This window comes from Siniperca chuatsi, linkage group LG23, assembly GCF_020085105.1.
Source record: "Siniperca chuatsi isolate FFG_IHB_CAS linkage group LG23, ASM2008510v1, whole genome shotgun sequence".
Lineage (NCBI taxonomy): Eukaryota > Metazoa > Chordata > Actinopteri > Centrarchiformes > Sinipercidae > Siniperca > Siniperca chuatsi.
The window spans coordinates 7,620,747-7,644,148 of record NC_058064.1 but is presented as its reverse complement, the minus strand read 5'-3'; the positions used below and the strand labels follow the sequence as shown (position 1 = coordinate 7,644,148).

Genomic DNA, 23,402 nt, shown 5'->3' with positions numbered 1-23,402 from the left:
TACATTTTTGAACAGAGCAGAAATATTCTTTGTCTCATATTAGGCATATATCATAAAATTAAATTGAAATACACTGTGTCTGTATAGAGTTAATTATTCATTAACCATACTATTTCATTAGTAGGGTGTTATTTTTGTTATATACCCAGGATAGTTATTAGTTATAACAACAAATAAGAATGTAACTTAGGCAGTGGCCAGCAGAAGTGGTACGAAATGAAGAGCTGACTCCCTTCAAAGAGCCGTCGTTCCCATCACTTGTGCCCAGTAGGCCCGCACTTTCAGACCCTGAATGCATCACGGAGCCTGCTCCCCTCCACCAGAGGGCGACAACGAGTCCGAGGCGAAGAAGCAGCGTGGCGACAGCGGCGTCACCACCGCCGAAGAAGCGTGAAATGTATGGTTGTCATGTGTCATACAGTCTGGTTGGTGGTCAGCTGACAGATTCGGGTCGCTTGTGATGTTTACTTTCTTTGTCTAGTGCGTTAACCTGCGTTTTTTGAATGAATGCAGCGGTATGCTTCGCCAAGGAGAACCATGGTAGTCGTCAACTCGGTGCTCAAGCTGTTACAGAGGCAGACGTACACATGTCTGTCCCACCGATACGGGCTCTACCTCTGCTTTGGGGGGCTCGTACTCATGATAGTTTCCGCCTTTCAGTTTGGAGAAGTGAGGTTCTTTTATTTGCTTAACTACAGTCACTTATTGGCAGCTAGTTTTGTTTAGCCAACGTCTCGACAGCTGTGTCCAGTACAGCCTCGTTCTGTAGTGTTGAGGCACTGTCTCACCAGATTCCACTAAAAAAGTCGGCTGTTTAAAGTGATCTAGCTTGTCAGTAAACCTACGTATCTTTAGATTTTTAGATTGAGACGTTTTTTGAATCGTTATGGTGTTCATGCTAATTCGGCATAATAATAAATCACTTACGTATTTAAAGTCTCAAATTTCTTTAAGAATTTACTCCCATGGCTTGCTGACAGCCCTCCGCGTTTTAAGTTAACCATTTTTGTTGAGGACGATTTGTGAATATCACGTATAGCTTTTAAAGAAGTCTGGATTTTATTCTAATATATTTTTGTTGTGGTATTTGAATGGTTGTTAAACTGAAGAGCTGTTCCTAGAGATCCCTAAAATATTCAGAAAGTCTTATTGTACAGGGTATCTACCTGTGCACATAGTGAACACAGAAACTTCCCTGTTTTTGAGTGTGGTTTGGTGTGGGTCTTGCCTTGGCTGTGTGTGATATTTGGGATATAGCAACATAAGCAACTACTTGTCCTCTCCATACAGGTGGTGGTGGAGTGGAGTCGGGACCAGTATCATGTGCTGTTTGACTCCTACAGAGACAATGTGGGTGGAAAATCATTCCAAAGCAGGTGAGCAAAATTTCACTATTGTGTCACTCCCTCATTTAGACATGAATTACTGTATACAGCAATTTTTAATCTCTGCACTTACCGTAACAAGTGCAAAATGTTCTTGGGTGGAGTTCAGAAGTAAAAAATCTTCACATTCACACATTTTAATGTGAAAAAGTGTGGAAACCCTTAGCCCACTGCAGAAACCTTCCTTCATGCCACACAAGACTGTTTGTACCCTTCACTTGAGAGAAATCTGAAAGGTGTAACCATGCATGAATACAAACTAATCCAGACTCGCTAGAGGAAAGGGTGCGCTGGGGAGGGAAACAGGGTCACGGCTTTGCAGTTTGAGGACTTGTCTTTAGTGATATGAGTGTTTCTTTTTGCAGGCTCTGTCTGCCCATGCCCATTGATGTGGTGTACACATGGGTGAACGGCACAGACACGGCTCTGCTGAAGGAACTGAAGGCGGTCAAGGAGCAACTGGAAGAGGAACAAAGAGCTCTGAGGTATTTTTCTGCAGAAAGTGTGTGGTCAGTATGTGGTCAGAGTGCAGACATGCTCAAGTGCCTTCAGTTTTTCACCTGAATATAGTCAGAATTAGCATACAAGCTTGAGCTGTAGCATTATCATTTTCACTCTGATTGGCTTGTTCAGACATTGCCCCAGAGGAAGAGGGAATCTTAGATCAAAGGTTAGAATAACACTGAGGAGAAATGTTTGATTAGTCTCTGAACTTTTCTTCTTCTCTCATCTGTTAGAATGAAAAATAAACATGAAAATGGTGCAGTAATTCTGTTTACTGGCTTCTACTGACCTCTGCAAACAATGCAGTGCTGTGCAGTGTTGTTACTCTAAGTAGTATATGATGAAAATAACATGAATTCACTGTTTTGTTGCACATAGAGAACGCCTCGGAAAAAATGCAAGTGAGACAACTGAGGTGCCAAAAGACAGGTGAGTCTGAAGATATGTAGGTCACAAAGTTAGAGCACATACTTCAGAAGAGGTGGGCAATATGGATAAAATCCTCTATCATGGTATGTGTAATTTTAGTTTTGATACATAAAGACTGATATCAGGAACACCTCACTGTATAATGCAATACATTTAAATAGCACCACAACCTACATCCTCTAAAATTATCATAAAGTTGAATTAACACCTCTTTGAAACTGTTTCAACAAAAACTGAACATTAAAACCTTCATGAAGGGAGGATTTATTGCAGGACTATTGCATTAGACTGCATTAGTTTTAGCAAAGTGTACCCAATAAACAGGCAACTGAGTTTAAATATTGTGATATAGTTAGTTTTCCAGAAAAGAAACTGAGAAACTCTTTCTAGATAAAATTACTACATGGAGTGTCTCATTTTGGTTATTTCAGAAAACAAAATTCCTGACAATAATCAAATGTAAATCCAATATTTTCATAAAGATTTCATGCGTATTGATTTGCATCATCGGCCACAAAGGCCTAATACAGCAAGAGATATGAAAGGGATATCTATCACTGTATAAAAGGTGTTGCAAGATCTATATCGTCTCATTGTATATACTGTACACTCCATGGCCACTTTATTAGGTACACCTATACAATTTAATGCAATCCAGCTCTGCCACATATTCTAGCCTTTACAAAGCTTATAATGGCCAGTTTTTGAGAGGTGTTAATTCAACTTTATGTTTGTTATTGAGGTCAGAGTGTAGTTAGAAGCTGTGTTGAACTGGACTGCTTTTATATTGAGATGTGTTTCTAATATTCTTCCCCCCTCATGTTTGTAAGTGGGAGGGGCAAAACATTAGAAGCACCTCTCAGTATAATGCAGTCCAGTTCAACACCACTGCAAACGACAACCTCAATAATAAACATGTAGGTAAATTATTACCTCTCTTGACTGTGTCAATCAAAACTGAACATTATTATCTTTGTAAAGGTAGAAGTTATGGCTTAGCTGTTGTATTGGCTTGCATTCGATTTTACAAGTGTACCAAATAAAGGATAGCCTCTTATTTTGAGTATGTTTTTTGAGGTCATTCTCAGACTGGTAGGACTTTCAAAACACAAGGAAATGACTGTTAAAGTCACAATGAAACAGCCTTGTGAGAACACTGAATTTGATGTTGAAACAGGAAGTTGAGGTATAAAAGAGAGATATATATATATAATTCAAGTTTAAACCAGTGGTAATCATTGTTAATAATTGATTGTATTATGGTTTGGAGGTTTTTATAAATGCCTTCACGTGCAGCATGCTTTCCAGGAAGTAAAAGCAATGGGATATGAAGAAACAAGAAAATCTAAATTTCACAAATTTAACTGCACGTAGTGGCTTGAAAGACAAAGGTAACAAAGTGAAGAAGTCATTTTGCACTGAGTAAAACTTTGGAGGTGATGTGAATCTTAAACTTAACAAAACATGCTGAACCACAATGAAGATTCGACTTCAGGGTAGGTATATCCTGCGTTCACCACCATAATGTTAGATGGAGAAATAGGCACCCTCTCCCTCCTCCTTTCTGTCAAGATTATCAACCCGTCTGTGAGTTTTAATCACAAACACACAAAGAGACTTGATGCAACAATACCACAAAGGAAGCTGTTGGAACTTGTGAACTTGACTAATATCATGCATGTGTATGAGTATTTGTGAGTCCAAAACCACAAAGTTAGAGGAAGTGGTCATCTGAGTGAGAATACAAGGTGAATATACATTGAGTAAAGTATTTATTTTTTGTTTTTTAGTGTTAAGCCAGAATGCCTGCTGTCCCACTGCATCATAGCGCCCATGCTGGCCCTTGACCCCGCTCTGCCAGCCAACATTACACTCAAAGAGCTGCCGACACTCTCTCCCTCCTTCTCCGCTGCCAAAGAGCTGCTGCTGATGAACAAACCCTTCCACCCGTCCACCACCGCCTCTGTGGTTGTCTTCCATTCGCAGGCTGCCGGTACAAAACACACAAAAGAATTCAGAAACACTTGTGGGAGGCAATTTCTAACAACAAATGAGGGCAAAATTTATTTTGTGCTGCTTAATACTGAACCTTGTTAGCAATGTTAACAATTTTAATGATCTAAAATGTCCTATACTCACAGCCATACATAACATTTTATTATCAATTATTACATACATATTTTTCTTTTTAAAACCTTAAGATAGGCATTAGACTTCTGGACTATTTTGAACCACAGAGTTACCAGATAAATACAATATAACCGATAAGCTGAATGTATGGCCAGTTAAGCTATTTCGTCAGCAAACAAAGCACCTTTTTATATTTCTGCTTCACCAGCATTTAAAGCATCAAGTATGACACACATAAATAACCTTTTTAAAATGACAATATGTGCAGCATCAGTAGAACATTGTGCAGACATACCCTCCACAGCATTTACCTGCTCAACTGCACTGCAACACTGTGGCTTTTCGAGATGCATCATGTGGGTTTATGTTCAGTTTGTTCAGACTTTGTAACCCAGTGGTATATCACAGTTTTTTTTAGATGCGACATGCTGAATAACACCTACACCAGGAAGGTGACTAATAGGAACATTTTGCCCAGATCATAAAGACCAACTCATTATTGTTTGAATTTTATTGGTGACTCTAAGCCATCTGATGTTGGTTTTCAGAACTTCAGTATTATGGATGAACTAATTTGATGCTACTTTTCTGTCTCAATCATGCCCTATTAGAGGCCTTTTTTTCTATTTAAAATTTTTTTTAATTTAATTTCCAAACAGATAATAGATAACAAGTGGCATTTTGAGCTTCAAAACAGATTTTAAATATATCTGAAACAGAACAGATAAAAGAAAAAAGGATGGCAGAAAAGAAACAAGCCAAATACACACACAAACAAAGGAGAAATATAAAGTCACAGGTACATGGCAAATATTTTTTTTAATTATGTCTATAGATAGTGGAGTATACAAAAATAAAAGGCTAAAGAATTAGAAATGCAAAATATGGCATGGGAGTTTGTCAGTTTTGGACAGCAAACAAAGTAGAATATGTCTCTAATCTAAGGATGGTGGGTAGATGGATCAGGGGATTTCCACCTGCACAGTTGAGCTCTTGGTTTTTGATAATCATATTTAAGCAGGCAAGGCGACCAGGAGTGCATATTCATGTGCAACATTGATAGAGGGGAGTTATGAGAGTTAATACATTGATAATCATTCACAGCTGGAAGTTGTAACTGCTCAAGTGATCTGCTGCCATTGACACAACTTAATGGTTTGTTGTCTCAAGGTTATTGTTGACAAAGGGTTACTCATTCCTTTAGTACACCCACAGTTTCTGTTGTCAGTCTGGTTTTCCATTTGAAATGTGCCTTCACTCTACTGCCATTTTATATACTGTGTGTGTGTGTGTGTGTGAAACTATATCTTTATAGATTTTGAAGATTTTGTTTTTCTCACTATTTATTCATCGTTTTTACAGCTGATAAAGCCTATACAGATGTGTCTAATGAAGACCAGAAATTCTCTGTGTTCAGATGTTACCTGGTGAGTTTATAACTTTTATACTAACTGTTAAATGCATGTTGAACTGTTTGAAACTATGTGATTTGACATATATCCTCAACATATCATCCTATCCTCTTTGTACATGTAAATTACACAGCCCTCGATCATTTTTATGATGACAGATCGAGGTAATTAAACATCAGAAGGTGTCTTTATGGAACACTGAAATTAATGTCTTTCATGTGTGTTTTGCAGACGACAGATAAAGAGGCTCCGGGCCTGATCCGCATGCAGTCCCTGGCCTATCTGAGCGGCTTCCCAGCATCCTTTAAGGAAACAGAGCAACTGAGAGTCAAACTGCCCTCTGTCATAACTAATAAGATCAAACAGGTAAAACAGACATTTTTTACTATTACTTACTAAATTTTATTCACTACTGGGGATGTCCCGATCAAGTTTTATTATAATCCTGGTGGTGGTGTGGTGCCAATGAGATGTGTTTTTATTAAGCGGAAAAGGAAAGAAAGATGCAAAATAAGTTGTTGGCGGGAACTGTGGCAACTAGCTGCTTATTTTTATTCCGAGGTACTGTAATTTTCTGAAACACAGTAGATTTTCATCATATGAATCTCCTTTTTGTATTTGTTAACATCTACAAAATTCATCCATTGTGTCTTTGGGATACTTTTATTTTGAAATAATTATTTTGTTCTTATTTACTATGTCTTTATTACTGCATTTTGGTTAAATACTAGAATAGATAAGAATACATTGTTAGACACTACCAACCTTTTTCTTGTTGGTTCGTAATATTATCAAATAAAGATCTCTTTTGATGCATTTTTCCAAAAATTCAACCTGGAAAAAATGTTGAAAATCCACTACATTTAGGTGTCTGATAAGGAGGATATTTCAGTTTCAAAACAACAGGTGGCAGAGCGTCACACTCGATGAATGTGCAGTAGACAGTAGTGTCAGTGACGAGGTAAAAGGCAGCTTCAACATAACTGACTTTGCCACCAGATGTCACTCTCACAGTGTCCTATCACAGTGCTGAAGGATGTTGCTACATCATTATTTACTACAGACATATACTGTATATTTGTGTGTGCACAGATTTAAGATCTTTTAATACATCATAGCAGCATAAGCACAAATGTCAAATCCTCCTTGGAGAGGAGGTTGTACTGTCCTGCTAAATACAGGCCTTTTCTATTTTAAACAGTTATGTTGTGATGCGGATAAAGGGCCTCCGTTTTAGCTCGGCGGCTGGCAGCTTGTGTATCTAATAATTTTCTCTAATAAGAACTCTGCTTTATATTTTGAGAGGGAGGAATGCCACTAACGAGCATGGATTACTCTGAAATAATCAAACAAAACAAAACAGTGCAGCCTGGAGCTGAGTGACCCTGTCACACCAGCAGACAGGCAGGACGGGCATGAGTCAACTGTTTGTCCCGTCTTCCGATAATATACTCACATGACAGATTAGATAACATCTTTTGTAACTGCCTTTGTATATACTAAATACAAAACAGAGGTGTTACACAAAAACTTTACAGTATCAGTGGTCTTCAGAAGCCTGAACAATCCTTAAAATGAATTGCCCTAAAGTCAAAGTCTTAAAAAACTCCCATTACTGTGACACAATTAGTCAATTAATCAATCAAGCAAAAAATCCCCAAATTTACTTGTTCCAGCATCTCAAATCTGAAAACTGGCTGGTTTTCTTAGTCTTCTAGAAGAGTAAACTGAACATCTTTGTATTTTGGCCTGCAGGTCAGAACCAAATGAACAATTTAAATTTGTCAACATATAATATAAATATAAATAAATATATATAAGAATTTTTTTATAAAAAAGGTCAGCAGCAAAATGCATAAAAATATAACTGAATAAAATAATTATTAAAAAATGAATAAATCCTAAAGGTGCACAGTTTATTCATATCTTACTTAAGTAATTTCTTTGTATTCTAAAACAGATACAGTTCTTGTGTAGGGGAATCCTCCATGCGGTTAGTTTTTGAATGATCCTAACATCTTTTCAAGGTTTTTGGGGTTTCATTTTCATTTTCCATAAAAAGGAGGCTTGATAATCCTTTTAACCACTAGAGAGTTAGTTATTGTAGTCTTTCCCAGAACAATGCAATTTGTTGCAATGTTTGACTTGGAGAAAACAAAAATATACCGTCTTTTTTTCCTTGATTCCTTAAGCTGTACACCAGGAAACATACCCAGTAAGTATACTATCACATAGGGCTCATAATCAACAATGCATTTCTTTATTTCTTCCAAAAATTATACTTTTACACAATCTGCACAGTTTTTTAAAATGGGTCTTAACTTAATTCCATATAGAATTAATGGCAATATTGGAAACTTTTACAATAATATACTGTACATAATAATACTGTATATAATAGTCACAAATGTACAACTGTCTGTGAGCACAAACAGGTGAAGAAGCAGATTCTGTGAACCTCAGCAGAGTCAAAATCACTGTAACTTTGTATGTGATGATTTGTAGGTTAACAGTGTTTAACCTACATATCATCATCACACCCAGTTGTCCCATCATTCCCTGCATTTGTCTCTAAGTTTGCCGCGGTGCAGCCGGATAGGTCATGTGATAATAACCAGCGGCATTTGGGCTGTAACCTTAGCTAGCGGTGCGGGGGTTAACATTAGAACAACTGTTTGGAGTGGCGCGGCACCAGCCAGCACGCTGAAAGGTCACACGGATTTTACTGACCTTCCCTGCACTCCTGGACACACCCAGTCATCTCATGCATGTTTATTTATGTCTGGCTTTACCTGTTTGGAGTCCTGTTTTTATCCTTTATAAGTGGAACAAGCTGGAAGGGGAGCTGCAGGGTTAAATTGGAGGGTAGGAGTAGAGATGATACTGGGACACAGAGTCCAGGAAAGAGGATGGAAAGTGTGTGTGTGTTTGGCGTTTAACGCTTGAGGGATTCTAGGCACACGGGCCACCACACAATGCACAGTTTGGATTTCAAGGTGTTTCCTGGTGTCGCCTGGCCGATTCTGTGAAAGAGGGATGATGTGCATAGTGTGGAGGGAGAGGTTCAGCAGTGAGAGACAGCCGGTATTTATAGCTGGTGTTAGACCGAGTGCTATGGTGATGAAAGCTGCCCCACAACCTCAATCATCTGCCCGTGCTGTTGCCTGTCTAGTCTGCTGCCAGTGTTTGTGTACAAGCCTGCTGATGTGTTTATATTAGCGTGTATTTTTATGGTTTTGGTTTTATGGTTTCACTATGAATCAAGATTCAACGGTTTTTATTTCTCATACAGTATGTGCAGTGCTATACTCTTGAGGCTGTGTTAAAAACGCTAACGTGCAATAAAGAATAATAATTAGAATAAGAGTAAAAATAAGAATTATAAAGGTACAAATTTTTACAAATATGTAGCATGAGTATTAAAATGTTAAAGTGTATGTGCAGGTAGGCAGTGCATTTTCTCACATATGTCACAGTTATAAGGAAAACTACAGTAAAATTTTGTACACGTTCGAGTGAAAATATGCAGGTCATCGTTTAACTTGGCCTCTGCATACGTGATGAAATGAGTTATAAAACCTCTGTACATTCAGCATAATGATATGTTTCAAAAAAATATAAATATATGTAAAAAAAAAATCAGTTATCTGCTATTTATTTTTTAGATTAACTGATTAAACGTGCAGTCCATTTTATGTCAGAAATAGTCTGAAAGCCAAAGAAATTCAGTTTACTAACATGTAAGACAAAAAGCAGCATCTATTCACATTTGAGAAGCTGGAACCAGTGACCACATTTTTGCTTAAAAAAAATCAACTGATTGCTTAATTGACTAATTGTTTCGGCTCAGTCAAGTGCGCTAGAAAAAGGAGTTCAATTAGTAGATAATTTTCTGACTGCTTAAGGGAAAATGTGAAATAACCGCTCTCCAAGAATCTTTTCTTTACATAACACCTCAAAAATAATCCCAGCAGTGTTTTCTCCCTTCACAGGGCCTTTAAAAGTCTGCCGGCAGCCTTGAACTTGTTCCACACAGAAGTTGCACTGCAAAAACAGCAATTCAACAATTCAAGAATGTCATACTAAAAAAATGATCTTGTCAAGCACCATCTGCTTTAGATCATTAAATCTGTGTCCAAGTAAGTTTGACATTAGTTTGTCTTATTAAAATCCTCAATATCAGCATAATAATGAGACTGAATTGCCATTTCGTTTCACTGAAATTTGAATCGCTGAACAAATCGGATGTGTTTTCTCTGATTCAGATAAGTGGGACCAGGCCAATTCAACAAGAAAGAAGTACTATTTTATGGTTGTCACACTCATATCACAGACTTCTGTCAACAGAAAACTAGATTATTATTATTTCAAGACCAATTTTGAAAGTATGCAAGATAAAAACAACACTTCAGATATTTTATATTTCATTTTGTTGAATTGGTCAAAGGCACAGTGAATAGCAGCCTCACGCCACTACAGCATCTCAGTCACTCACCACATGGTTATTTGGTTTACCCAGAGAATCAACTCAATGGAGTATAACTCAAATGGGACATGTTAATACTGTGGTGAGGAATAACTTTAGCTGGTGCCTGGAGGACAACATAACATAAATAAATTTCACTCTCTTCTCTCCCTCATGCCTAGCATACTGCTCCATAATTCTGCTTCCAAATTAAACAGGAAGCAGTCCCAATAAACTTCACAAAAAAATTATATTATTGCTGTCAGGTGTCAAGTGTGTCAAACAGAGTGCTGTTGATCATAGCTAAAGTGTTAATGTTGATAAGTGGCTAAATGTTAAAGCAGGGCCTTTTAACTTTTGATGAACAGAGGCCAAAAGTGACAATTATGTGATGATGCTTAATGCAAAAACCTACAGTACTGTAACTGTAGCACAAGTGGAGAAGAGTCATAAGTCATTCTACAGCAATACTTGCCTAAAGTTTGTAACATTAGCAACATTGGCCCATAAGCTATTGGCCATACCAGATCAAGGAAGGCTGTAGCAACAAAACCCCTGAAAGCGAGTTGTGCAGCTGTGTGTTTGCTTGTGAATTCATTGCTTTCATTTGTAAGAGGAAGGATGTGTTATTTGTTCTTTCAAAAGTTACATTGAAATGGAGAAAAACGGCCAGTTTTTGTGCTCAGATTTTGCAGCCTAGCTAGAAAACTGCATTCAAAGAAAAGGAAACTGGAAAAATATAAAATTAATTTTCTTGCCAGATGTTAAGAAACTGTCTTGCAGGCTGGATCTTGACCCCAGGCCGGCAGTTTGAGACCCTTGACTTAGACTACAAAATGTCCCAGAGCCAAGGGTGAAGGTCCTCAAACTGTTGTTTTGTCCAACCAAAAGTCCAAAACCCAAAAATATTCAGTTTACAATGATATAAAACAGAACAAAGCCGCAAATCCTCACATTTGAGAAGTGATGAAGAAACACACATTTGGACAGCGCAGACTTGCTAATCATGTGACATCTGATAATCAAGTGATCAAGTCTGAGAGCAACGTCTAGCCTGGTTTGGCCCTTTGATCTTGTCCTTCTAATTTGACCCTTTGATCCTATAAACTGTTTGCCCCCTGTAAGTCTGAATGGTTTCTATCTGATCACTGCCTTCCCTTACCCTTTGATCACTATTACTTACATACTGCCTAAACACTGCTTTGGTTTTCTGTGCTTCCTTTTCATTTGCTTGGGTCAGCTCACCGGCTCAGATCCGCTCTGTGCCTGTAGGTTCACCAGTGTGCCGGCATGCTTCAATGAACTCGCACCACTACAGCAAACTTCTGAACTGGACTTGAAGGATTTCTTCAACAGAAGTTAGAATGAGAAAATGTTTGGCATTTAAATGATAAATGATTAATCGATTTTTATTTAAAAAAAAAAAAATGTTACTGGTCGAGAAAAAAGGTTGATCAACTAATTCTTTCAGGACTAGTAAAATTATTTCAACTTTAATTTTCATTGTGACCTAGTAAATAATCAGGTTTATGTGCAAGGTTTGTGTGTGGGCTTGTGCCTGTGGGAGGCCATCAAACACCTCTGCTTTGTGTGCGTGTGTTAGAGCATTATCAGGACTATAAAGAGACCTATAATAAAGATGATCCGGGGCTTGCTGTCTCCTGGCTGATCCCTGCTGGGTTTATAAGACACAGCTAATCCTCCTCACCTAAAAACCAGAGCAGAGAAAAACGAATAAGTCGAGGCAGAACACGAGTTTATGTGAGATGTTTGGGTTCAGTTTTGGGTGATGGAGTGAGACAGGGTGAGTCTTTTCCTGGGAAGTTTACAGTTTGAGAGATGAGGGAGGTGGGACAAGGCCAGGGGAATCTCTCTCACATGCATCACACACACACACACACACACACACAGAGTCCTCCGATGCCTCACATAGCTGTCCTGAGATCACACGGACAGCCAGGTCCATGTTACCGCATGGAGAAGATGACATCACAGAACTTTCCAAACTCTCACCTCTTTAAACACAGACACAAACACACACACGCACTCTTCTCGTCTTGACTCGAGGCTGCAGCAGCCAGCCGATGCCTCCACAGAAGCATCATAGCTGCTTTGATTTGACCTCTATAGCTGCAGGGTCAGAGGTCACCTTGCGTCTTGTCATTTTCATTCCCAATCTTTCATAAATCTTCTTGTCCCAATGATAGACTGAATGTTTCTGTCACGAGCCTTGCACTGTGGCGAAACATGTTGCTGAACATGTGACTTCAACTCTGAGAAATTACTATTTAATGAAATAGAAATTCTCATTTGCCTGAGGATGGCATTAGCTGAAACACATGTGAGCTTGTTATTCTTCTGCATTGTAAACTAATATCAAGAATAAGAGTCTACAGCCATAGCAGCCCTGTGAGCTGTACATTGGTGCTTTGAGCTAAATGCTAACATTAGTGCGCTAGCATGCTCACAATGGATCAATCGTCTTAGTTTAGCATGTTAGCATGCTAACATCCGCTAATTAGCACTAAACACAAAGTACAGCTGAGGTTGATGAATGTCAATAATCTTGCAGCTATTTCGCTATTTCGTCTCAACCACAAATGTCAACCTGCTGGTGGCACTAGAGGAAAAGTCAGAGGTTCACCAAAGGCAGTGTCTAACAAAAGATGGTATTGACTTGCATTATGGGAATTGTAGGATTCAGTGTGTTTGGAGCTTGACCCATACAGTCAGGATATCCACTTCTGCATCAGTTTGGGCCATTTTTTTATTTAGTCTTTCTCTAATACGTCTACCAACTGCAATTTTAAATGACTGGAGTACTCTTTCAAGCAATTAATGCCTTACTGTTGATATGTTTATTTGTCCCTCAGTTTGAGTTGTACTCTGAGGCCAGCATTGCCCTGCTCCACCTGAAAACCCCACAAGATTTCACCGATCTGACCCAGCAGGCTAAAAAGAACCTGACCTTGGATGGAAAAGAGTTAACCATCAGCCCTGGCTACTTGTTCTGGGACCTCACCGCCATCTCACAGGTACGACTGGTCCTCCCTGTCTATCATCACTATTAAAATATGCATATTTAAGAAATGTTTATTGATTTTAGAACTGATATGTTGGAAACCCTGTTAGCTGTTAATTATGAGGAATAATATCCCCTGAGATACAGTCTAAATATTTATTGTTCACTCCTTTCTTTTCTGTTTTTCCTCTCCAGTCCAAACAGGATGAAGATGTTTCAGCCAGCCGATTCGAGGACAACGAGGAGCTCCGCTATTCACTGCGCTCTGTGGAGAAACACGCCCCCTGGGTGCGACACATATTCATCGTCACTAACGGGCAGATTCCCTCCTGGCTCAACCTGGATAACCCCAGAGTTACAGTTGTTACACATCAGGTAAAATTTAAGACTCAACCTCTCTCACACTCTTTACTAGGGGTCAGCCTATTTTTACTGACTCCTAACCCCATGTAATGTCTTAAAAAAAAATAGAAGCAATTACAGAACTTGTTCCTAATGTATGTATTTTTGTCATATTGGAAAGAACCTGACCTGAACACCTTTGCTAAAAATTTATGGTTAAATTGTACATGTTATGTTTATATTAAAGAGCTTTTAAAAATGTATTTAGCACTGACAATTCTGATTTGATTTGAGCACAATTTCTATGTTTCATACAGTCAAATCAGCTAACTAATTTCCTAAAGTCTCTTTTCGAGGCACACATACTCATCACAGAAACTATGCTTTATATCAGTTGTTGTGTGTTGTGTTTAGCTTATCATTATATGTATGTAAATATGTTTTTCTTTGACTTCCAGGATATCTTCCAGAACCATAGCCATCTTCCCACTTTCAGCTCTCCTGCCATAGAGACCCACATCCACCGCATCCCAGGGCTCTCCCAAAAGTTCATTTACCTCAATGATGACGTGATGTTTGGCAAGGACGTCTGGCCGGACGACTTCTACAGCCACTCGAAAGGACAGAAGGTGTGAATGTAACATCACAATGCTTACCAGGAGTTCATTTTGAAATTTTGTGCTGCACTCTGCTGGTTTAATACAATGTACAGTATGTTACGACTGTTTCATGAATATCTTTTTAAAGTAAAAACATGTTAAATGTGAGCCTAATCAATCAGACGGCTTTTCTCTCACTACAAATGGGCCTTTAATCTTTTCTTTCCTCACTTCCCTGCAGGTGTATCTCACCTGGCCTGTCCCCAACTGCGCTGAGGGCTGCCCTGGATCTTGGATCAAAGATGGGTACTGCGACAAAGCCTGCAACAACTCTGCCTGTGACTGGGATGGAGGAGACTGCCTCGGTAAAGAGATCACTATCATCTCCACTGTATAAATAAGCCAAGTTATTTCATTCTTGCTAATATGTTATTCCCTTTCTCTGACAGGTGCAGCGGGTAACAGTCGGTTTGCAGCTGGGGTTGGTGGTGGCGGGCCCGGTGGAGCTGGTGGACAGGTGTGGCAGTTTGCAGGTGGTCTAGGAGGTCTTGGGGGGACTTCGTACTGTAATCAAGGCTGTGCCAATTCCTGGCTGGCAGACAAGTTCTGTGACCAAGCCTGCAATGTACTCTCCTGTGGTTTTGATGTGGGAGACTGTGGCCAAGGTGAGAATGAAAATTCATACTATACTATTTATTTTCTAGCCACAGTTGCTTTATAACAGTAACTTAATGTGTTATATTTGTATTATTGTCAATAATATTAACAAATCCCATGAAAAGACTAAAACCAACAATTAATTGATCCTACTAAAAAGTATAGTGTGTGTAGCCAAAACATGATACACAGTTACACTGGGTGACATATTCCTTCATTACCATGAACATGGACACTGTAGTTTATTTTGACTCAATCACACATACGTAGTCCTGTTGCTGTAAATGCTCACTAGAGCACCAAATGAGCACCACAGCTGAAAATAGTCCTCAACAAATGCAATGTTTACTCCTTTTTTAGTAACTTTAAAAATGCTAAAACCTACAGTGCCCAGAGGGGATTACACTGCCTTTTTTAGAAAAGAAATGATATATTTTTGACTCCTTTTTAAAGATTCATGTCTTCAGTAGGAAAAAATGGGCTTGGGGCTGAGAGCCACAGACAGGGTAGGGAAGTTGGAAAGTATTCAGCGATGTACTATTGGATTTTTGGTTTTGGTCTTGTCCTGGGATTTGTTGCTAACAACAAAAATGTATAATGTGTATTTACATATGTATATGTATGTATTCATTTCTGCTGTAGAGCACTTTGGCGAGCTGCACCGTGTGACCCTGCTGAGGAATCAGACCCTGTACACCCTCCCAGTAGGTGAAATCAGGCCGTATTTCAGCTTCCACAGACTAGCTCGTAGAGTCTCTGAGGCCCATGTCAGTGACAACCCGGTAGTTCGCCACACCTCCGTCGCCAACAAGTGGAAAACCATTCACCTGCTGCTCCATCCTGGCCACAACGGCACCCAGGTCCAGTACAATCTTACTTTCCAGAGAGAAGACGACACAGAGTTCACAATGAGCTTCAGTGTAGCTGTCGACACCCGCAAGGTACCTCAGGCTAACGTGTCCCAGGCTGCGAGCAAAGACACCAGCAAAGAGCCAAGGCCGACTCCGACTCCAGAGCCAGCGTTCCCGTTCTCAGACGTTCCTGAGGACAAACGGGGTCCTAAGATCCAGAAGAGGCAGCCTGGTGAACCTCAGGTTGTCATAGAAGTTCCCGCACTGAATGTGTCTCTTCTACCAGCTCCTGTGCGCAGTGAGCTGCAAAAGCTGGAGGAGAAGCTTCTGATAGGTGACATAACCATGAAGGGTTATAACCTCACAAAGGCAGAACTTCTAAAACCTTACAGGACACTGGCTCAAAAGCAGCAGGTCATTGATTCACATCCAGCAGCCAAAGTCCAGGGAAAGCCCTATAAAGACTTGGAGGGAGAGCAGTTGGAAGGAAAACCACCCATGAAAGATAAAACTGGAAATATCATTCAGAAAAGTCAAAACTCAAAAGAAGAAATGTCCAAGAAAGACGTGGCTGTGCAGGAAAAACCTGTCACTCCTCTTATCCCAGTCCAAATTGATGAGAAGCATAAGAAAGATTATGTAACTCCCAAACATTATAATCTGAATGCTGTGATTGAGAGGCCTATGACTTCCAAACTGCTAAGCAGCATTTCAAAAATCAAGAGCGCCGAGAGTCAGGCAGAGCAAGCCAACGCTGCAGGAGGAGCTCCAGTAGGGAGGAGACTCCAACACTTCACCTCCTCAGATAGAGGCTTCCTGCCATGGGAGAGGAGGAAATACTTCCAGGATCTGATTGAGGTAAGTAGGGCCTACAACTTCCACTTTTCTAGCTAAGCATTTTGATTTCTTTAAATATTATTTCTTTGTGTTGACTCTACAGGAAGAGGAGCGTCTGCTGAGAGAATTGTCGTACAAGACCGATGGTGCCGCCACTGGCAGAAGGCTGCAGGACACTTTTGCTGACTCACTGCGCTATGTCAACAAGCTGCTCAACGGCCAGTTTGGATTCACGTCCCGCAAAGTCCCTGCACACATGCCTCACATGATCGACCGTCTCATCATGCAGGAGCTGCAGGACACGTGAGTGTGTTACAGATTTTTTGATACGATTTTTAGGTATTCCTGAAGAGGCAACATCTTAAACTGCTCTGCGCTGTTTTCTTCAGATTCCCAGAGGAGTTTGACAAGACATCACTCCATCGTGTTCGTCACCCGGAGGACATGCAGTTCGCCTTTTCATACTTCTACTTCCTGATGAGTGCTCAGCAGCAGCTCAATGTGTCCGAGGTGTTTGACGAGATCGACACCGACCACTCAGGCGTCCTGTCCGACCGGGAGATTCGAACACTCGCCACAAGGATCCACGAGCTGCCACTCAGCCTCCAGGTCGGTCCTGGTTTTGATATATCTTCTCTACCTAACATGAGGCTTTGAGACTTGTCAGATAATAATTTCCAAGAATTCTTGTGCTTTTGATGTACTTGTGTGTAATGTTTCTTTGTTGCATTTTCTAGGACCTGACAGGCCTGGAGCAGATGTTGATAAACTGCTCTAAGACTCTCCCGACTAACCTGACTCAGCTCCACCTGATGAACCCAACTCAGGAAGCCTACTATGACCCCAGCATGGTGAGTCGTACTTGAAGTAAATGGTTTGGAAAAAGAGAAAACCCTAAATTGATATTGTATTGCATGTTTCTTGCTAATACACTTGGATCCATTGCATATTATACATTTTTGTAAGACCTCTGGGAAGGAGTTTTTATGACTTTCTTTGTTCTGTAAGATATATTATTTGACTGATATTGTGTATTTTTTTTTAATCCACAGCCTCCTGTCACAAAAGGCCTCATCCTCCACTGCAAGCCCATCACAGAACGTATCCACAAAGCCTTCAGAGACCAGAATAAGTACAAGTAAGATTTTAAGTACCATTAGTCAGTTTGACAATGTGTTAAAATTCAGATATTCTCCCTGCTAAGTTGCTGCTGCTAACATGTCCTCTGTTGGACAGGTTTGAGATCATGGGGGAGGAGGAGATAGCTTTCAAGATGGTGCGGACAAATGTGTCCCATGTGGTCGGCCAATTAGATGACATTAGGAAGAATCCAAGGTGGGAATGACTTTTGAATTTTTCCCCTGTATGTGGTGCTACCCAAGTTTACCTCTTTACTATATTGGTTGTTAAACTGTACTAACATCTGTATTTTCACTAATCCCCAACAGGAAGTTCATCTGTCTGAATGATAACATCGACCACAGCCATAAGGATGCTGCCACAGTGAAAGCTGTGCTGAGAGACTTCTATGAGTCCATGTTCCCACTGCCGTCCCAGTTTGAACTGCCCAGAGAGTATCGCAACAGGTTCCTGCATATGGAAGAGCTCCAGGAATGGTAGGTTATAAAGCTTTGATCAGTTTTGATCAGTTATACACATATGTCATCGAAAGAGTTTTAGCTAAGTTGCTGTTGAGGCTGCAAAATGATTAGCAATGCTAGCAGCATGGCTCTAGGGATGGCAGTGTTGGTCGGTTGATCCACCACTTTGGTCCAGTTTTATCCCATCTAATGGTTGGATTGTCAAGAAGTTTTATACAGATATTAAGGGTTTCTAGAGGATAAATCCTAATGACTTTGATGATCCCCCGACTTTTCCTCTAGCGCCACCATGAGATTGACATTAATGATTTTTGAGTGAAATGCAACTATTGGATGGGTTATCATGAAATTTAAGACTTAAGATTTAAGACTTTTCATCTAGCGATACTTTGATTTATGACCAAATACCTGCAAAACAAAAAGTGGAACAAGCACATGTTTGACATTTCTGCTTGATGAGTGACTTGAACAATCATCCAAATTGTTGCCCATTAATTTTCTGTCGCTTTATAAATCAATTGCAGACAGTATAGTTATTAATGGTTGAAAAGCACACATACCAGCACTGTACCAGAGTGCTTGTTGCATGTGAGTCGGTAATTTATCAAGTTAAGAATTTCTGGCTGTCACCACATGGGACCGAGTGTTGCTAGGTTGGAGCAGTGGGAATCCCTTGGGGGTATTTAGAGGGTTTTTGTCAGGGATCCTGCTCCTGCTCCAGGGGGCTTCAGCTGGAGAATGCCAGCCTCACATAGAGACTTTAAAATTAGACCAAGCCGCTTCAGATCAGTTGCTAGCTGTAAGATACTTGCAAGGTCATCTCAAAGCTGAGCCTCCCGTCTCCTCCCCTGCCTCTCCACCTCCCCCTCTGTCTCTTGAGTTGGTAACAGGCAGCGTTGGGTGGTGTCACCCTGTTGCCCTGCTACCCTCTGCATACTGCATGTTTCCTTGTTACATCAGAGCACAACTAGCCTCCCCTCCAGTGATACGTGCCACCTCCCGACATTTCTGTCACCCAATCAGGAAACATACATTTTATTTCAGCATCTGTACCTGCTGGTGTTGGACAGACTAATGTAGTAACTGAATTGTGTTTTTTCCCAGGCGAGTGTATCGGGACAAGCTGAAGTTCTGGACACACTGTGTCCTCGTGACGCTCGTCATCTTCACTATCATGTCCTTCTTCGCCGAACAGGTCAGTGTGTCCACCTCGGACCACACACTCTTTATTTACACATTCAGATAAAGACACACAGGACATTCACTCACACACCTCTCTGTTTCCATGATTCACACTTGAGCTATGATTCAGGCCTTCGCTACCGAAATTCCACTTGGAGGTGCATCCGTCTCATGTGTCGTGCTAGTCTGACCAGCTGAGCCAGGACCTGACTTTACAGAAATGAAAGACCCCCAGTAGTCCTCTGTGAAACGCAAGACTTGGATGTGTGTGTTGACCTTGATCATACAGTACTTAGTATTTACTTTAACCTTCTTTGTCACCAGATAAGTGGGATTTCTAGCTGTAAGAACATCTAAAGAACATTATAGCAAAGAATTTTAAAGTCAGGATAGTGTTCTCGGACAACTTTCCTGTCAAATTCTTCCAATTTGGTACTGGAAAGAGATTAAAATAAGTGCTAACTCGACCCAGGATTGACATTGAGCTGTTTTGAGGCGTTTCCAGTTTCTCCTCAGCTAACCTAAAGAAAGGTTAATAGTTGCAGTGACCTTAGGAAAATTTCCCCCACAGCAACCCATGGGACCAGTGTCAGGAATGTGTCAGACTTGTCCAGTGTCTGTCACCACACACAAACAGACTTTTGATTTCTTTTTGGCACCAGGCGAGGCTGTCCTGCTGCCCAAGTTATAAAGATAGAGAAATTTGAATCAGCTTCGTACAGTTTAGATTAGAGAGATCAAAAGTGTCTTCACTCCAGAGGGAGGTGATTTTACTCTGTTGCCCTGCCTCTAAGATTATCTTTGCTTTCTTGGGTTACAAAAGGTCTGAGGGGGATTGGTGTCAAAGTCCTTTTCAGCAACCAAGTCTTGATTATCTGAAAGGAATAATTCAACTTTTTGGGAAATATGCTTATAGTGGAGAGTTAGATGAGAACATCGATACCACTCATTTCCGTCTGTTAAATACAAAGCTACAGTCAGCAGCCGGCTTAGCATAAAGATTGGAAACCGGGGGAAACTGCTAGCCTGGCTCTGTCCGAAGGTAACTAAATCCACCTACCAGCACCACTAAAGCTCACTAATATTTTACTTTATATCTCGTTTGTTTAATCCGTACAAAAGGTGTAAAAACGGCAGTTCACGTTTGGTTTTGTGCCAGTGTTACACAGTATTCTGTGACCGGACCATTTCTTTGCTCTGAGCAGTTGCCAGGCAACCAACGTAGCCTCCAGGAAGTTCCTGGTTGAGGTCAAGAAATAATCCGGTATATTTAACACACAATAAAACGTCGATTTAACACTTGGGTTTTTTACCGAATAAACAAACAAGGTAATTAGTGTTAATTAGTGAGCTTTAGAGGTGCTGGTAGGTGGATTTTGTTATCGTTGGACAGAGCCAAGCTAACCTTTTCAAGCCTTTATGCTAGCAAAGCTAACTACTGGTTGTAGCTTCATATTTAACGGACATATATGAGAGTGGTATTGATCTAACGCTCCACCAGAATAAACCAAGTGTATTTCCCAAAATGACGAAACTGTAGCTTAAAGTGTAAACATCCCCACCCTTCTATATCACAGTCATCCTCTTGCTAACAAACAGCACAAAGCTTTTTTGTCTTTCCTTAGCTGCATGCAGTTTCTAATTATGCCATTTCCTCTCTCCCCTCTCCCTGCAGCTGATTCTGCTGAAGCGGAAGCTGTTCCCCAGACGCAGAGTGAACAGGGACAGCAACCCTGAGCGGGTGTGACAGAAGAAGACTTCCCTCTCCTCTCCTTTCTGCACCTCAGACCTCCACCCTTACTCTCCTGCTCAGTAGAGTGGACAGGAGAGGATTCAGACCAGGGGATACTGGTTGGAAACAAGAATCTGAAGTCCTCATTGCTTGTGTTACATCAGCCCGGACAGAGGATAGAGACTCGTGTGAGATGGTGATGAAACATTTTTCAGAAGATGATGGATGGAGCTGGCCGTTGTAAGGAATGGCAGCCAGAAAGAAGAAGCCTGTAAATCTTATTTCCCTCCACTGGGGGCATCTGAGACTTTTGTACAACACACACACTTATACAAACACTCCCTCCACACTTTTACCACCCTCCTCACATCTTGCCCTCAACATGTCATTGATTATGGTGCTGTTAAAGTGTGAAACACTTAATAACAGCAGGTCAGGACTCGTGTGTGTGTGTGTGTGTGTGTGTGTGGCAAACAAGTTTTACCATAAAATCCACAAACTGTTGTATTTAAATCTCAAATGATTAGCATTAATCCATTTAGTCGACTGACAGAAAACAATCTGAAACTATTTTGATAATTGATTCATCGTTTGAGTCACTTTTCAAGTAAAAAATGCCAAACATTTGCTGATACCAGCTTCTTAAATGTGAGTATTTTCTGTTTTTCTCTGTGTTATATCATTGTAAGTTGAATATCTGGGGTTTTGGCTGTTGGTCGAACCAAAAAAAGATATTTGATGGGCATTTTTCACAATTTTATAGACAAAATTATTAATTGAAAAAAAAATGGTACTTGCAAGCCGTGGTTGTGTTTGCCTTTTACCGCTATGACTTAATTTAAAGAAAATGGAGGACATATAGGATGGATAAAATAATAAATTTATGTGTTGTCGGTTATGTCTTTGTTGTCTTTAAAAACATGAAAACTTGAAGTGCCTTCGTTGTTCATTCCTGCTTGTTTGAACATTTTTGTTTATCTCCTGTTGGTTTTTTAAAATGTCTTCTTTATAAATGCTAGCCACATTACGCCCTAATCTAGTGATTTACAATGAGAATGAATGGGATATAGAATAATATGATTCTTAATGTTGTACAAATGTAATTGATTGCTGGAGCTACATGTAAGAGATACTATAGCTTTCATAGCCACCTGTGTGTGTGTGTCCCTGTGGGACTCAGCAGGCTCACTACTGTCTGAAATTCAGACCCCCTCAGCATGTTCTGTAACTTATTTTGATTGTATTATTGTGACAGTGAGCCCAGGGACTGTTGCATCTGATTTGAATGCCGCAGAATGTAAACATAGCCTCAGACAATGCTCGTCAACTGTTCCAACTTTTTTCTCTGAATGTCAGTTTTGCAAAGTTCTTTATTATGACAAAAGTGGAAGTGACTACTAGATACTGTTAGCATTTGGCGGCTGCCAGAAAAGTCATATGATGTACACTAAGATGTCAGCAGGCAACGTAGGCGAGACGATGAGTAACATATCTGGAAATAGGATTCCCTCAGATTGCATCAGTTCAGTGGCTCCTCTGACTGAAATAAATGATTTGGTTCGGTCATCTTGGTTGTTTTTGTCATATGTGAATGTAGTGTAGTACATTTACTCAAGTACTGTACTTAAGTACAATTTTCAGTTAGTTGTACTTTACTTGAGTATTTCCATTTTGTGTTACTTCATACTTCTACTCCACGATATTTCAGAGGGAGATATTGCACTGACTCGCCTACATTTATTTGACAACTATAGTTACATAGACATGACATTTCAGATGTCTGAATTGTTAGCAGTTCCACCAGAGACATTTGTTTTCTAAACTTCTTACATGGTTTTATTAAAATATGTTGTTTGATGCCCAAAGAGGTAAAATGATCCAATGTTTCATAGAAACAAGACAAAGAGTCTACAGCCGTGCTAGCAGCTCTGTGAGGTTGTACTTAGGCACAGGGGTACTTTCAGCTAAATGCTAACGTCAGAATGCTAACAAGCTCACAATGACAATGCTAATATGCTGAGGTTAAACAGGTATATATATTCACCATCTTAATGTGTTAGCATGCTAACATTTGCTAATTAGCAATAAACACAGAGCACAGCTGAGGCTGATGGGAATTTCATTAGTTTTGCAGGTATTTCGTCATAAAGCTATGTATTGGACAACATATTTTTTGACCTGTTAAAAAGTTAATTCATCCTGTGGTGAACATGAATGTCTTACATTTCATGCTAATCCATACAATAGATGGCAG

The 23,402-nt window shown here is 40.1% G+C and overlaps 1 protein-coding gene across 2 annotated transcripts; it reads left to right on the top strand.

The window, feature by feature from the left end:
* The first annotated feature begins 388 nt into the window (after window positions 1-388).
* Window positions 389-22,714, top strand: gnptab (N-acetylglucosamine-1-phosphate transferase subunits alpha and beta). Of its 2 annotated transcripts, none has more exons than XM_044186060.1 (21): window positions 389-669; window positions 1,291-1,376; window positions 1,751-1,870; window positions 2,268-2,318; window positions 4,109-4,311; window positions 5,811-5,875; window positions 6,092-6,226; window positions 13,199-13,360; window positions 13,543-13,722; window positions 14,148-14,318; window positions 14,530-14,653; window positions 14,738-14,953; window positions 15,588-16,654; window positions 16,737-16,936; window positions 17,023-17,242; window positions 17,371-17,484; window positions 17,686-17,771; window positions 17,870-17,968; window positions 18,082-18,249; window positions 19,339-19,429; window positions 21,092-22,714. In XM_044186060.1, the coding sequence occupies exons 1-21, from the start codon at window positions 508-510 to the stop codon at window positions 21,161-21,163; spliced, it is 3,792 nt and encodes a 1,263-aa protein (XP_044041995.1). In that variant the 5' UTR covers window positions 389-507; the 3' UTR covers window positions 21,164-22,714. The 2 variants fall into 2 exon arrangements, with proteins under 2 accessions (XP_044041995.1, XP_044041996.1); XM_044186061.1 differs by lacking the exon at window positions 389-669 and adding an exon at window positions 723-831.
* The last annotated feature ends 688 nt before the right edge of the window (window positions 22,715-23,402 follow it).